General features: G+C 33.9%; 2 protein-coding genes across 3 annotated transcripts; one reads left to right on the top strand and one right to left on the bottom strand.

Annotated features, from left to right (window-relative positions):
• Positions 1-8: 8 nt before the first annotated feature.
• LOC103864705 (protein EARLY FLOWERING 3) lies at positions 9-3695 on the bottom strand. Its single transcript, XM_009142470.3, has 4 exons — positions 3113-3695; positions 2180-2733; positions 1276-1327; positions 9-1181 (listed from the first exon to the last, which is right to left on the bottom strand). The coding sequence occupies exons 1-4, from the start codon at positions 3344-3346 to the stop codon at positions 213-215; spliced, it is 1809 nt and encodes a 602-aa protein (XP_009140718.1). The 5' UTR covers positions 3347-3695; the 3' UTR covers positions 9-212.
• Positions 3696-4880: 1185 nt separating this feature from the next.
• LOC103864704 (piRNA biogenesis protein EXD1) lies at positions 4881-7393 on the top strand. Of its 2 annotated transcripts, none has more exons than XM_009142469.2 (10): positions 4881-5020; positions 5384-5562; positions 5639-5770; positions 5871-5921; positions 6008-6104; positions 6316-6362; positions 6454-6673; positions 6760-6889; positions 6985-7027; positions 7121-7393. In XM_009142469.2, the coding sequence occupies exons 1-10, from the start codon at positions 4966-4968 to the stop codon at positions 7193-7195; spliced, it is 1029 nt and encodes a 342-aa protein (XP_009140717.1). In that variant the 5' UTR covers positions 4881-4965; the 3' UTR covers positions 7196-7393. The 2 variants fall into 2 exon arrangements, with proteins under 2 accessions (XP_009140717.1, XP_009140716.1); XM_009142468.2 differs by having other exon boundaries at positions 4883-5020; positions 5381-5562.
• The last annotated feature ends 6930 nt before the right edge of the window (positions 7394-14323 follow it).

Genomic DNA, 14323 nt, shown 5'->3' with positions numbered 1-14323 from the left:
ACAGAAGATTGGGAAAAAGTCATTGATATATACATGTGTTTCTCTGACGTTTCAAGGCTTGAAGAAGTTTACATTGTAAATACTTGGAGAATAACATGTATCACAATTTTCTACTTTTTAAGATACATATAGAGAAGTTGATCAAAAAAGAAAAAGATACATATAGTCAGTCGCAAACACAAATTACAAATAGGAACAAGAAAAGGACGAGCTTAAGAGTGGTTAGAAAAGGAGTCGTAGTGTTTACGTTCTTCTTGTATCGACCGGAAAATCCTAGCAGCATTCTCACTCGCCAGCTTGGCGTTGTGCGGAACCACCTTGATCACTCTCGTCACCGCACCTCCATCTCTTGTTGTCTGAGTAACAGTTGTTCTTGTTGTTGTTGTGGTAGTCGTCATCATTTGCTCAGGCTCATTGTTGTCATCATCATCAACCACTGACAATGGCCGAAAGGAGTTCGTATCAGAGATCCCCTCTGGACCCCTTGGACTGCTTCCTGTGCTCCTTTGCCTGCTCTTTCTAGCCCGAGGATAAGATTTTGTTGGCTGTTGTTGTGAGATCGCTTCATTCACGGAGATCTGTTGTTGGGTGTTCACAGGATGCACAAACTGATTCATTTGCTCACTGGGCTGCTGTTGTTGTTGATGGCCTGAACCGTAAGGGTTCATCATACCATAAGGAGGGAAGTAGCCATTGCCAACGCCCGGGTGAAACGGAGGTGGACCACCGCCCATGAAACTACCCATCATCATCGGTGCAGGCATAAAATGACCATAATAGCCTCCACAGACGGGCGGCCCTGGACCAGGGTGAGGCTTGTATATTAGTCCTTCGGAAGGAGACATTACAGGGATCAACCATTGCTGATTTCCTCCAGAGGGAGGAGGAGGATAGTAACATCCATTTACAGCTGTTGGTGGGTTGCTCGCAAAAGGCATGTAGTTGGACGGTTGATGCTGCTGACCTTGGTTTGACAACTTCCCGACTACGTTCTCAGCTGAGCATTCCATTTTATCTTGGTCAGTCTTCTCCGGGTCGCCCCTTCTGTGTTTGGTAGCGTGTGGTAGAGGAGGAGGCTTTACTATAAATTCAGAGGGAAGAAGCTTCTTCACTGGAACATTTCCAAGATAACTGATCTCATCGAGCAAGACATCCGATGATGAAGCAATAAGTCTTTGAACCTTGATTATGGTGAAAACAAAGTACAGTTGCCTAGGTTTGCACAAAACAAATATTCATGAAACGTAGGAGAAGTTTTCTGAATGTGTTGTTTACCTTAATCAGCCTGTGCAACTCAAATAGTTGAACCGCAAATATTCTTTGTTGGCTGTTACGGAGAAACAAGGTCAGATCAAGAAGATGACCCATAAGAAAAGTTTCACAAAGAGAGATAGATATAGTTTTCGGTTGAACAGATAATAGAACAGTAGAATCGAAAAAAAGAAGCAAGAAGCCTCTAACCAACAATGATGAAAGCAAATCAATGCGTCAAAACACACAGAGAAAGGCATAAATAATAGAAGAAAAACTGAAGACATTATGCAAGGGGTGGGTTTACTGATACCTTACCATAGCGATAAGAATACACAGAACCTTAAAACCTGAGTAACAGAGTCTAAAATCCATAGAAAACTCCATAGTTTACAACCTCGCTACTGTAATTCTGCATTTTCATAAGACACATAACTAGCTTTTATGTATGGTTAACTAAAAATTTAGATCCCGAGGTCCTCAAAAGCAAGTTTCCCTACCTGGTTCAACCCTTTGAATGACAAGAAGGGAAAAATGCCCAAGACGACAGTGCAGAATAAAAGCAAATATCAAACCGAGACAGAGACATGTTCCAAAAGGCAGATACAAAGAAGATTCAGTCTAAATCCATGTACTGTCTCGGCGGGAACCTTGCACAATGTACGTCAACAGAGAATGTTCCCCCCTGCTAACACGATCCAATGCGTTAAATGCATGTTAAAATGTTACCGAGGTTTTTGACTAACATATTTTGGGAGGACTCTTCACTATTAAACCATCATTTCTCAATAAAAAATAAACCAAAATCATTTAAGCATTAAAAATCAGGTATGGCAGCAATCCATTGCATCGTTTAAGCATTCAAAGAAAAGCTGAGGAAGAGATGGTTAAAAAGAGCGCTGTGAACTAAAGGTATAGTGGAACTTACTTGGCAATAGCTTTCCTTGCTCTCCAGAAACGTTTTTGACCTATTACTCCCACAACTTCATCGGGAGAGACGTCTACGCTGGATATCGAATCATCAGAAACATCATCATTGTCCACGTCATTAGGATCGCCATGAGATTCAACTCCATCATCAGTTTCCATCACTCCAGTTTCATCACCATCTTGGTCTAACTCTAACCTACTACTTGTAGACTCTTGTCTCAACAAGAAGGAAGCATTAACTCTTTCACAACCCGATGCTGACTTTTCAAGATCCATTCCATGCCTTTTGCTGCTACTACTACCCTTAGCCTGGTCTCCAAACAAAGTGGTGCGTTTTTCACCGTTTCTTCTACCAGGAGACTGAAATCTTGTTGAGCTATCATTATCATATACAGGAACCGCAAAATCATCTTCCTCTCTTAGCGTTTTCCTTTGATCACGACGACGATGTGCTGAAGTTGTCACATATTCCATGGAGGACATTTGGGTTACATGGCCAGAAGCTGAAGAATCAAGATGCTGGGAAGTCAAGTTTCTCTCCACCCCACAAGGCTGCAGAACAAAAAGATAATTATTTCCAATGTCCCACATACACTATATAATCTTCTACTGAAACTATTCAGCATAACAAGAAGGTTATAGCTTTAAAAGATAATCATTCAGACCATCTCCAACAGAACTCTATTTTTTCATCTATAATTTACACTAAAATAGAGTAACTTCTATTATAGTATAAGCAAAAATTACACTAATATATTTTTTAGTTACTCTATTTTAGTTTAAATTATAGAAAAAAAAAATAGAATACTAGAAGTCCTCACACTACTATATTTTTTTCTGTCCGCAAACAAAAAACTGAAACATGGTAATAAGACAGAGCAAGAAATTAAGATTTGTTGTAATCAATATATATTACTAAACTCAGCAGTACCTGGTTAGATGGTCCAGGAGGAGGAGGAGGAGGAAAGAGAGTGTTGGTGTGACGTGGCGAGGAACTATGATGATCAGTAAACCTGTGAGAAGGGATGGTGAGGTGCTCATAGAGAGCCATCTTGTTTCTAGGAGGAGCACGAGGTCCTCCTCCTTTGTCTGCATCGTTCACATGAAGTCGAGGAAACATTGGTTCCAGTTTCTTCTCCTCCTCCTCTTCTTTCCCTCTCTTCATCACCACCCCCAAAGCCCTAATTATCTCAAATTCTCACCAAAACCCCTCCAACTAGTATAAACCTCAGACCTGAAAGAGCCCACCAATCACGTGAGCCAGGCTCCACCGACTACGATTCGATCTCACCGATCAAAGAAAAAATAGTTTCAGGTGGGAATCAAAGGTGATAGAGAGTTAGTAGAGAAACAGAGAGACGGTATGAAGTATAGATGTAAAAAACGCAGATGAGCAAAGGAACAAGATTCGAGAGAGAGAGGAAGACCAAGATGACTTAGGGGATAGAAAGGGTAGAGGAAGAAAATGGGGTCCAATAAGATCGAAGAAGAAGATAACATTTCACTACTGGAAAGTAAAGTGCTTGACACCGGGGACCCGTTTTATAATTTAAAAAAATAAACTATTAAAGTGTAAGAAATCTTGAAAGCTAATCTACTTTTTGTTTCTTGCGTTTGTCCGTAGGTCATGTAAAAGTTTTTTTCTCATCACAAACAAAAATTAATCATTGTAAGCAAATCTAGTTTTCAGGTTCTAGAAATGGTTTCCACAACCATAACTTTATCACGCTTACCTCATTTAGCATTTGTTCTTTTCGTTCTTCAGCTGTATTTATGATTACTTGTATACTTCAAGGATTAGTTGTGATTTACACAAAGGAACCAATCATCATTGTGGTTTCCGATGAAATCACGGCTGCATTTCGTTAGCTTGTCTTGTCTCACTGTTGGCTCAACACAAACGCATATGGAAGAGGAAAATCTTTGGCATTCAGTATGTAGCGGGCCCCGTTGAACTGTAGATGAGAAGAAGAAGAAGAGATGCCTTCAACTCTCTTTGAAGAAAGATCATGACAAAATCCCCTATGATAAATTTGTATTAACCTGCAGTTTTCTGTGAATTAAATCTTTAAACCTTGGTGGAAAAAACTGTATTCGAGCATTAAGTTGAAGAGGTACAATACAAAACTCTACTGAAACTATAATATTTATTAATTTATAAGGAATTAACTTTTTAAAAATAATTATATTTTCGATTTGTATTTTTAAATATTTTTAATTAATGATATTATATGTTCACTAAAATTTATAGATTTAACATTCATATATCATTTATATACTTGGTGTTTTGATGCATTAGAGATACATGTATTACAAGGTCAATGCGTTTTAGATGTACTCTAACAAAATAACACATAAATTTTTTAAGTAAGAAATATAAATATTGATACTTTCTTTTGAAGAAATATTAAATAATACAATATTTTATTATATCATCATAAATATTACTTTATAATAATGATTAATTTATGATGTTAATGTATTTACATGATTTTTAAAAAATTATTAACTTATCGAGTGCATTTCAAACTAACTTAAATTTGAACTGAAATTTCATATTATATTATTATTTTATTAATTTATTAAATATTAACTTATAGTTTTAAGAAAAACAAAATTGTTGTTAATTTATTATTTTTATCGAAAGGGCCGGACTATTAGTTGGGCTCTGATTCAAGTAAAGCCCAGCCCAAATACCGTCCATATTCACCAAACCCGAATCCAATTTGGCGTTGACAGTGAATAAAAAACAAACAGGTGAGTCGCTTCGATGCTGTGATCGAAATGGCGTCGTCTTCTCCAACTCAGCGTACTCACGTCCCGATCCCTCCCGAGCCAGGTGCCTCTTTATTCCCTCCCCCTCCGATTCGCTTTCTCCTTTCCCTTGATCCTCCGATTCTCACTCTGCTTTCGAATCACCCCACCAACCAACCAAACCCTTCGCTACTGATTCTCCTTTCTGTTTCATCGTATCTCGATCTCCTTATACCTCCAAATGATTTCCCCGTTGATCAATTGATTGATTATCAAACCGATTAAATGTTAAAACGATACTTACTCTGTGATCGAAATGTAGCGCATACGTTTCTTGATTAGAACGATTTGATTAACAGTATCTCTGTTTGTTTAGCGATTTGTTTATTGTCATCCAACACTATTGCTCTACAGTGACTGACATGATTCATTTTTAACTATCCAGGAGGAGGAGGAAGGTCACTGACGCAAGATGCTAATGAGCCACCTGTTCCTATTCACATAGTGACAGAGCCTTTGCAACTCCCTGCTGATTTCTTAAACCCTTCTCCTGAAAAGAAGCTGGTCATTGGTTTTGACTGCGAGGGTGTTGACCTTTGCCGTCATGGCAAGCTTTGTATCATGCAGGTCTGACTCATAGAGACACCACATACTGTTTATTTTGTTCCATGTTGTTATATGATTGAGATTTTGTGTTTGGCAGATTGCATTCCCTAATGCGATATACCTGGTTGATGTCATCCAAGGTGGAGAGGTGCTTATGAAAGCGTGTAAGCCTGCACTCGAGTCTGCTTACATCACAAAAGTCATTCACGATTGCAAACGTGACAGTGAGGTGTCTCAACTTTTGACTTGTTGTTGTAGTACCTCGTGGGATATCTTTAGACTTCATCACAGCATGTCTTTTAACTATTATTTTGTTTTCCGTACTACAGGCCTTGTACTTTCAGTTTGGGATAAGGTTGCACAATGTTGTGGACACTCAAGTACGGTTTAACTCTCTTGCCTCTAGGCTATATTCTTGCCTTGGAAAAAACCTTGATCTTGTTTTTTTTTTTGCCTTCTACTACAGATTGCTTTTTCTCTGATAGAAGAACAAGAAGGCAGGAGGAGACCTCTAGATGATTACATATCGTTTGTTTCCCTACTTGCTGATCCACGCTACTGCGGTACTTTTTATTATTATCATGTTAGTTTTGTTTATGATTATCTTATTATTCTTGTTATGAGTATGGCTATACTGGTTTCAAACGAGCAAATGTTGAGACTGCTTTTCTGGAAGTTCTTGTTCTGGTCCATTTCTTGCGCCTTGAAATAATGATAACAACACTTTGGTGGTGGTGAATAAATCCCTTTACTTTTGTTTTCTTTTTGGTGTAGGCATATCTTATGAAGAGAAAGAAGAAGTTCGTGTGCTCATGCGGCAGGTTACATTTCTTCTGAATCCATTCTTGACTTTTAAATTCTAACTATGATTCCAGAATGGATAAATGAGTCCTTAAAATTTTCAAAATTTAGGACCCAAAGTTCTGGACATACAGGCCAATGACTGAGCTCATGATCCGTGCAGCCGCAGATGATGTCCGCTTCCTTCTGTATCTCTATCACAAAATGATGGGAAAACTGAACCAGCGGTCACTATGGCACCTGGCAGTTCGTGGTTCTTTGTACTGCAGGTGTCTCTGCTGCATGAATGATACTGATTTTGCTAATTGGCCAACTGTCCCGCCGCTTCCAGGTTTGTGTGCATATATGACCACTTCAGGATAAATTAGTTAATATGAAAATGGGTGAAGCTAGCTTCAATGGGTTTAACTGTTTCAGATAACTTGAAGATCGGAGATCAATGTCCTGAAGAAGAAATATTGTCAGTGCTTGATGTTCCACCAGGAAAGATGGGACGCGTGATTGGAAGGAAAGGAGCATCTATCCTCGCCATTAAGGAAGCTTGCAAGTAAGTATATACTCTCTCCTTCATGTTGTTGTAGCTCAAACTTGAACACCACATCTGGTCTCTATATAAGTGATGTTTTTTTCTGTGTCATGCAGTGCTGAAATTCTAATCGGAGGGGCAAAGGGTCCACCTGACAAGGTTAGCCTTAAGTCCTTTGGACATAAAATATGCTGCATTAAATGATAGAATTGGCGGAAACGAAAGATGTAATTAATGTGGGTTTTGGTGCAGATATTTGTGATTGGACCGGTGAAGGAGGTGCGTAAGGCGGAGGCGATACTGAGAGGAAGGATGATAGACTATTGAAGGGAGATGAGAGGGTCATCTCAAAAACCGATTGTGATAAAAACACTTGAAACCCTTTTTAAAACTTGGAACTCAATGGTTCGGATACTGAGTACGACCTGAGAGAATCCCTTCTCCAATAAAGTTACATCTATTACTGGAAACTATCCTTCCATTTTACCAAATTATCTGCAGTAAGTTTTGTCTCCTTTTCTCTTTCTAGACCGTCTAACACAAAGCAAATTATCGAAACTGAATCAAATCTAAACTCATCAACCGAATCAAAACCAAAATTTAACCATAACACTAGATTCTAACACGCATTAAGCGCAGTTTTTGTTTCTAGTTAAGTAATTTAATATTTAGACGACATTGGTGTTTTTGATCTGGCATTTTGAAATTTAAAAACTCAGATGTTAAGACTTTGACCTGAAATTCATTCGCTTGCAAATTTTTATTTTTGATCTGCAAACCCCTAACAAAAATTACACTATGAAGTTCATTATGCAAGGTCCAAAATTTATAACATTGTCATTATCTAACTTTTCTTCTACTAATGGGTCTGCTGAAGAATAAGAGTTATCGTTTACGTGTATGCAACAATGAAGTATCTGGATCCCATGCCCAGCAAACGCAGAACCGTTTTTTTTAAACTAACGCAGAACCGTTTTCTTGCGGGAAATAGGCCAATTCCTACATCAACAAGGACCAACGGTCCCGATCAGTACATAAACATGTTACCTGTGCGAAAACATACATCAACTACTAGAAAGTTTAATTTTCATACGCAAACTTTCAAAATTTAGTTTTATCATACATTGACTTAATTTCCGTTAGTCAAACGTTGAGCTGTCGTTAACCAGTAACAGAAAATCGGCTAATTCCTACATCAACAGTGATCAATAGTCCAGATCAATACATAAACACTTCACCTGTACAAAAACATACATCAACTAATACAAAATTTAAATTCAATACATGAACTTTCGAAATCTGTTTTTAACATACACTAAAGCTTGACATGCGCGTCCGTGCGGATATTTGTTGTTAATTTTTTTATAAATTGTTTAGTGACATTCCTAAATATATAAATTTTTGTTAATTATTATGTTCCTATACATAAAAACCAAAGCCATCTGGATCTGAAAGACCCTATTCGAATCTCACCCAAAATTTTATAATACCCGAACAAAGCATAATTTCAAAACCTAAAAAAATTTGATATCCGAAAGAACCAATCCATACCCAACCGTATACTTGATATCCATATCTTAATGAAGTAGTTAAGAAGTATAAAAAAATGTAAAAGATATAATAAAACACTTAAAAATAGGTAAGTTCTGTTTTATATTTTTATAAGACATGCTGTCAAATTATTTGAAAAAAATGCAATTAATAAAGTAGTTAAGTTGAATGAAAATAAGGAAAGAAAAGATGTAATAAATCTGTTGAAAATAATGTTAGTTTTATTTTGTAATTAAATTTAATAAAATAGATTTACCTAATTTCCACTAGTCAAATAATACCGAAAATAAATGGTATGTCATGTATTGATTAAGTAAAGTTTTTTATTGTATTATGTGATAATTAAACCATAGTACGTAGTAATTGACAGAGAGAAATGAAAATGTTTAGCTTATCGAAGAAATTCTCTTTTCTCTTTGTTCAATTTTGTCTTCTTTCATTTTTTTGGTGTTAGCGTTTTCTGTTGTCGTAAAAGTTGAAGAAAAAATTAAAGAGAAAAACTAACTAATAAATTACACACAAAAAAATAGTTTGACATACATGATTTATTTTTCTCATTCAATTACCGCGTAATACAGTTTAATTACCACATAATACATTAAAAACCTTACTTAATCAATACGTGACAGACAATTTATCTTCGATATTATTTGACTAGTTGAAGTTAGGTAAATATCAAGCTTTAGCGTATGTTAAAACCAGATTTCAAAAGTTCATGTATTGAATTTGAATTTTGTATTAGTTGATGTATGTTTTTGCACAAGTAAAGTGTTTATGTATTGATATGTATCATTGGTCCCTGTTGTTGTAGGAATTAGCCGGTTTTCTATTACCGGTTAACGACAACTCAACGTTTGACTAACGGAAATTAGGTCAATGTATGATAAAACCAAATTTTGAAAGTTCATGTATGAAAATTAAATTTTGTACTAGTTGATGTATGTTTTCGCACAGGTAACATGTTTATGTACTGATCGGGACCGTTGATCCTTGTTGATGTAAGAATTAGCCGATTTCCCGTTTTCTTGCTTTCTGCTCTGAATTTTCCAAGAGCTCCATTTGCAGTGGCTGCTATATCACTTGCTAGAGTTGGGAATCAGTCAGCTCTAGAAGAAAAAAAACGCACACACACACAAATGTTATTTTAGCGTTGAAACATAAAATAAATAGCTAGGACAGAGTTCTCACAATTGAAGACCGCAATTTAGTGAGTCTATGTCCAATTCTATATTGTTTGATTAGTACGATATTGTCCAATTTAGACTTAAAGAGGTAAGCCATCATAGATTTACTTATTCTTTTTTAAAAGGCTTCATATTAATTAGAATTGGACATATATTTATAGATTAGTCACTTCTTATCTAAACTTTCGATGTGGAACTTAGATTGACATCTCTCAAAGACCTCTTCTCACACATGTTTTTGAAATCGACTCCAAATGGATCTTTGTAATAAAATATTATATAAGGTAGTGTTATTCAATCATGTTTTTAATAAAGTTTAAATCCAAACATAATTCACTGTTATTCGAATGATGATTATAAGTTTTATTTTAAAATCTAGTGTTATTCAATGAATTATTTAAATTCAGTTTTTAAAATCTAGAGTTATTCAGCTTTTAAAGATTTATTTTTTTGTATTTTAAATTGATTTCAAATCATTTTTTATAGAGTCTCGTGAATAAATGATTGAACTCAAAATCCAATGCATACTCCAGAGATTTTAAAATATATCGACTTAAACTTTCTTAGAATTTTAAAATTTGATAGACTACAAAACATTAATAATTGACTTTAAATCACTAATTGAATAAATAATTCATGAGCTGTACTACTTAGAAGTAGAATAACCAAATCACTTATTTTAATTTTATTTTTAGTAATGTTTATCGATAAAAAAAAATCTAGTTAAAATATACTTATTGTACATTTTTAATTATGATAATTTGAAGGCATAAGGTTTGAATCTGGAAACTTCTTTAAAATGGTATGTATTCGAATATAATTGGTGATCATTTGTTAATAGAACTAAAACTTTTACGATAGATAATACTAAAATAGGTTAAAGGCCTATTAAATATATATATATTTTTAAATGAAGGATTGTTATCTAGCATACATAAATTGTTTTTTTTTTTTGAGAAAGGGCTTAGCATACATAAGTTGTTTAGTGTGTATTATTGAATATTTTAATATCAATTACCACATATAGTTTTTTTAAGTTTAAATTGATAAATTGTTATTTGTGTTATCACATGCCACACAAGAAATTACATGGATTGATTTTGTTATCAATAGATACTGCTATGATTAAATATTTGATTATGTTCGTTTAATGAATGATTTTGCATGGCAAAACGTACAAAAATAACTATACTTTTAGTGGTTTAAATTTACTGTTCTTATAAACAATTGATATGATTCGACTATTTTATTCAAAATTTAATTACTTTTATATTAGTGTTCTATAGTTTAGACAAAATATATTAAAAGACATAGTTTTAAAATTAGATTAGGGTATTGTACTACCATCCATCCAAGTGCTAAAAACGATAAAATGCGCGTCCAAGTCCCAAAATTGTGTAACTCTGGGCCTGATTAATAAAAAATGGTAAATTCAGTTCTGATGCAACTATGAATAGTGACAAAGATGGTTTAAGATCTTTCAACACTGTTGTCCACACAAAAAGAAAGATCTTTCAGCACTTAATATTTTTACTCTATAATAGTTCTGGTTAATAAAATTTAATATTATATCTTGTTGCATTAATATTTTTATTTAAAAGTTTTATCACTGCAGATTTAAAAGTACAATTGAATTTTATTTTAAGATCTTACTAAAACAATTTTTTTATAAACTTAGTAAATAGAAATAGGAATTATAATAATTTTTTTTATTTTATATCCAAATTAAATAAAAAATATATCTATTTATAGAATATGAAAAATGATAAATTTTGATATAAATAAAATTAAAATAAATTAAATTTATGATGGAAAAACTGACTCTTTATAATTGGGATGAAAAATTTATAACTATCAATAGCCAATAACATTACAAAACAAGTCTTTATTTTTGTTATCTAAAAGCCAGTTGAATTTATTCAACATAAATTTAATCTACTTAGATTTTAATTCATTATTCAACATAGCACTTAAGCAACTAATCTGTTTAATTTATTTTTTCAACAGATTCTCTGTAAATGGTATTAGTTAATTTACAGATTACTTCTTGTCAGATCCTTTCTAGATCATGTCTTTAAATTACTAGTAGACTAGTTGATTTTTTAGCATATATATATGATTGTTCATGTGTACATCCTCATCATTCTCATTACTCTCATTGTCATTTTATTTTAAATTTTATTCTTCTAATATCATTAAAATGACTAGACCCATCATTTGTGTTATTCTTATGGTCGTCTTTGTTTTAGGTGTGCTTTACACAAAATCTATTTAAAATCAAGTATTTTTCTCTTGTATTTTTTATTTTTAAAAAAAACTGAAATCTTGTTTTAATATATTTATTTTAGGTATGGTGGCGAAGGAAACACAAGGAGAAAATATGTGTCATATAAATATATCTTATGGTAATGAAGGTTGTGAATCTATGGTGTGCAATTTTGATTGTGCTTCAAAGTGGAAGGGAATAGGCGAGTGTGTGAGTTCGAAAAGTCCAAACTGCATATGCGCTTATAGTTGCCCAAATTGATTTTCTTTGTTATCCATAGTCTATAATCAATCGCATTAATAAATTAATGAGTGGTAAAAATTGCAAAATTTGATTTGTCTTTTTTTTTTGAATGGATTCTAATTAAAATAATTTGGTGTGAACTTTAAACTGTTACATTTGAACATATATATAGAAGTTTGCACAAAATATATAATTTTGAATAATATCATTTGTCAATGTGTCGTATTATCTTCGAAAACTACCCTTAAATCTAATATTCAACAGCTTCGCTTTTTTGAACAAAGCATGCCATATTAATCTCAGTTAATTTAAAAGTAGGTTTGGAAAAAAATAGTCGACAGATGACAATCCCATCACGATCATGAGCCGATTGCCGGAAATAAAATGGTCATCGACTGAATTCTAAATAACCTGCAACATTAGCTCTTATTCATGTCTCATCCTTCGATCCTAGCCTCATCGTTTCCCTCTCATTCTCCATTGCATCCACCGTCCCACCAACTTCTCTAGCTAACTAACTGGCTCGCGAGTTATGTATTCTCTTAGTTTTGTTGTTTACTTCCAAAACGTCTGAATCTGAGTGTGCCTACAAAAGACTATATATCTCTTCTAAACTATCGATATATTGCTGTTCAAGTATTCATACGATAAATAAACATCATTGAATTATAGTATGTGTACATAAAGTAGTCATGAGTAATATAAGTTTGCAATTGAGATTACGTTTCCTATAATCTTACTATTGTTCCCCGTTAGTCCTTTTACAGTTTAAACTGGGACCGACCGTTTATCGAGGAATATCTTGACAACAAGCCACGACATGTTTTCCATAAAAAAATTAGAGTCAATTTGCTCAATATACCTAATATGAAGCAAAATTAAGAAACTACCCTGACACACGTAAAACAATATTGGGATGTAGGAAGTGACTTTAGCTTTAATTTTCATCTACAATTTTAAATATTACCAATTATGCTTTATCTTGGTTTTTAAAGGTACAACCAAAAAATTAAAACTACAGCAAAAACACACAAAAATGGTTGTAAACATCTTATTTTTTAAAGCTCCATTTTTTTAGTTGTAGTAAATTTTAAAACTACATCACTTAAAGGTAAATCAAAAATCCTACAGACAAAATGCTAAAGTAAATTTTTTATAGTTATAACCCAACCAATCACCCCTAATATTTCCTGTAGCAAAAATAACACAACTTGACTATATTATCCCTTGATTGATCACGTGACAATAAGTAAGAGAAAGATCCAACACCATCTTCATTATTTATCTTCTTCTTCATCTCTGACAATAGTAATCTCTTCTCTTACCATCGACATCATTAGCTTCTCCTCAAATTCACATCTCCCAATCTTTTTTTTCTCAATCCTTCAACAATGGCCGATTTTGTTACAATCACCGTCATACACACTTCTTCGCGTCGCTTCGTCATCGCCGCTGTCACAATAAATCATTTGACTCTGGATGTGCCATATACTCCAGTAAATCTTTGACTCAAAAAGAGGTGCCTCCCAAAAATATCTCCGCGTTATAGAACATCAATCTGAGATCGAACAAAATAATTTTCTCCAATCTATGGACTTGCCCACTAGATTTCTGAAGTTGAATATTAATGGATGAGTTGGAAATTGTGATTTCTAGAATTATCTTAGAAAATTGGCAACTGCAACTCATTCCAAGGAGAGAAAAGCACGGTACATTGAGGAACTTGGGCGTAACTACTAGTATGTTAACAAAAATGTTAAAGGCTACACTTTAACGTGAAATGATATATAAATTGTTAACCGATAACTTATCCATTTGAAAGTATGCTCCCAATGAATATATCAATGTATATTAACATACTACATGTTTTGTTAGCGAGTTATATTTTCGTATTACACGTTAACATTTTTTTCACATCTAACAAAGCATGTTTCAGTTAATGGAAGCTATCTTTTAACATTTTACCAACTATTTTATAAAGCGGCAACATCCTTTGTAACATCTAATCAAATATGTATCAACTAATACTTTGTAAGACCCTATCAACTATTTATTAGTTAGCGGCATCCACGATTTGGTAACATATAACCAAATTTGTATCAGCTCACAATGCTTAATTTGGAATGACTTTAAATTCCCCATACTGTTCAGCTTTGATCAAACCGCCAAGCGGTTACGGTATATAATCTTGTCGACAGAGAAACACTAATT

Source organism: Brassica rapa, chromosome A04, assembly GCF_000309985.2.
Source record: "Brassica rapa cultivar Chiifu-401-42 chromosome A04, CAAS_Brap_v3.01, whole genome shotgun sequence".
Lineage (NCBI taxonomy): Eukaryota > Viridiplantae > Streptophyta > Magnoliopsida > Brassicales > Brassicaceae > Brassica > Brassica rapa.
The sequence above is the reverse complement of the archived record's forward strand: the minus strand, read 5'-3'. Positions and strand labels throughout refer to the sequence as shown.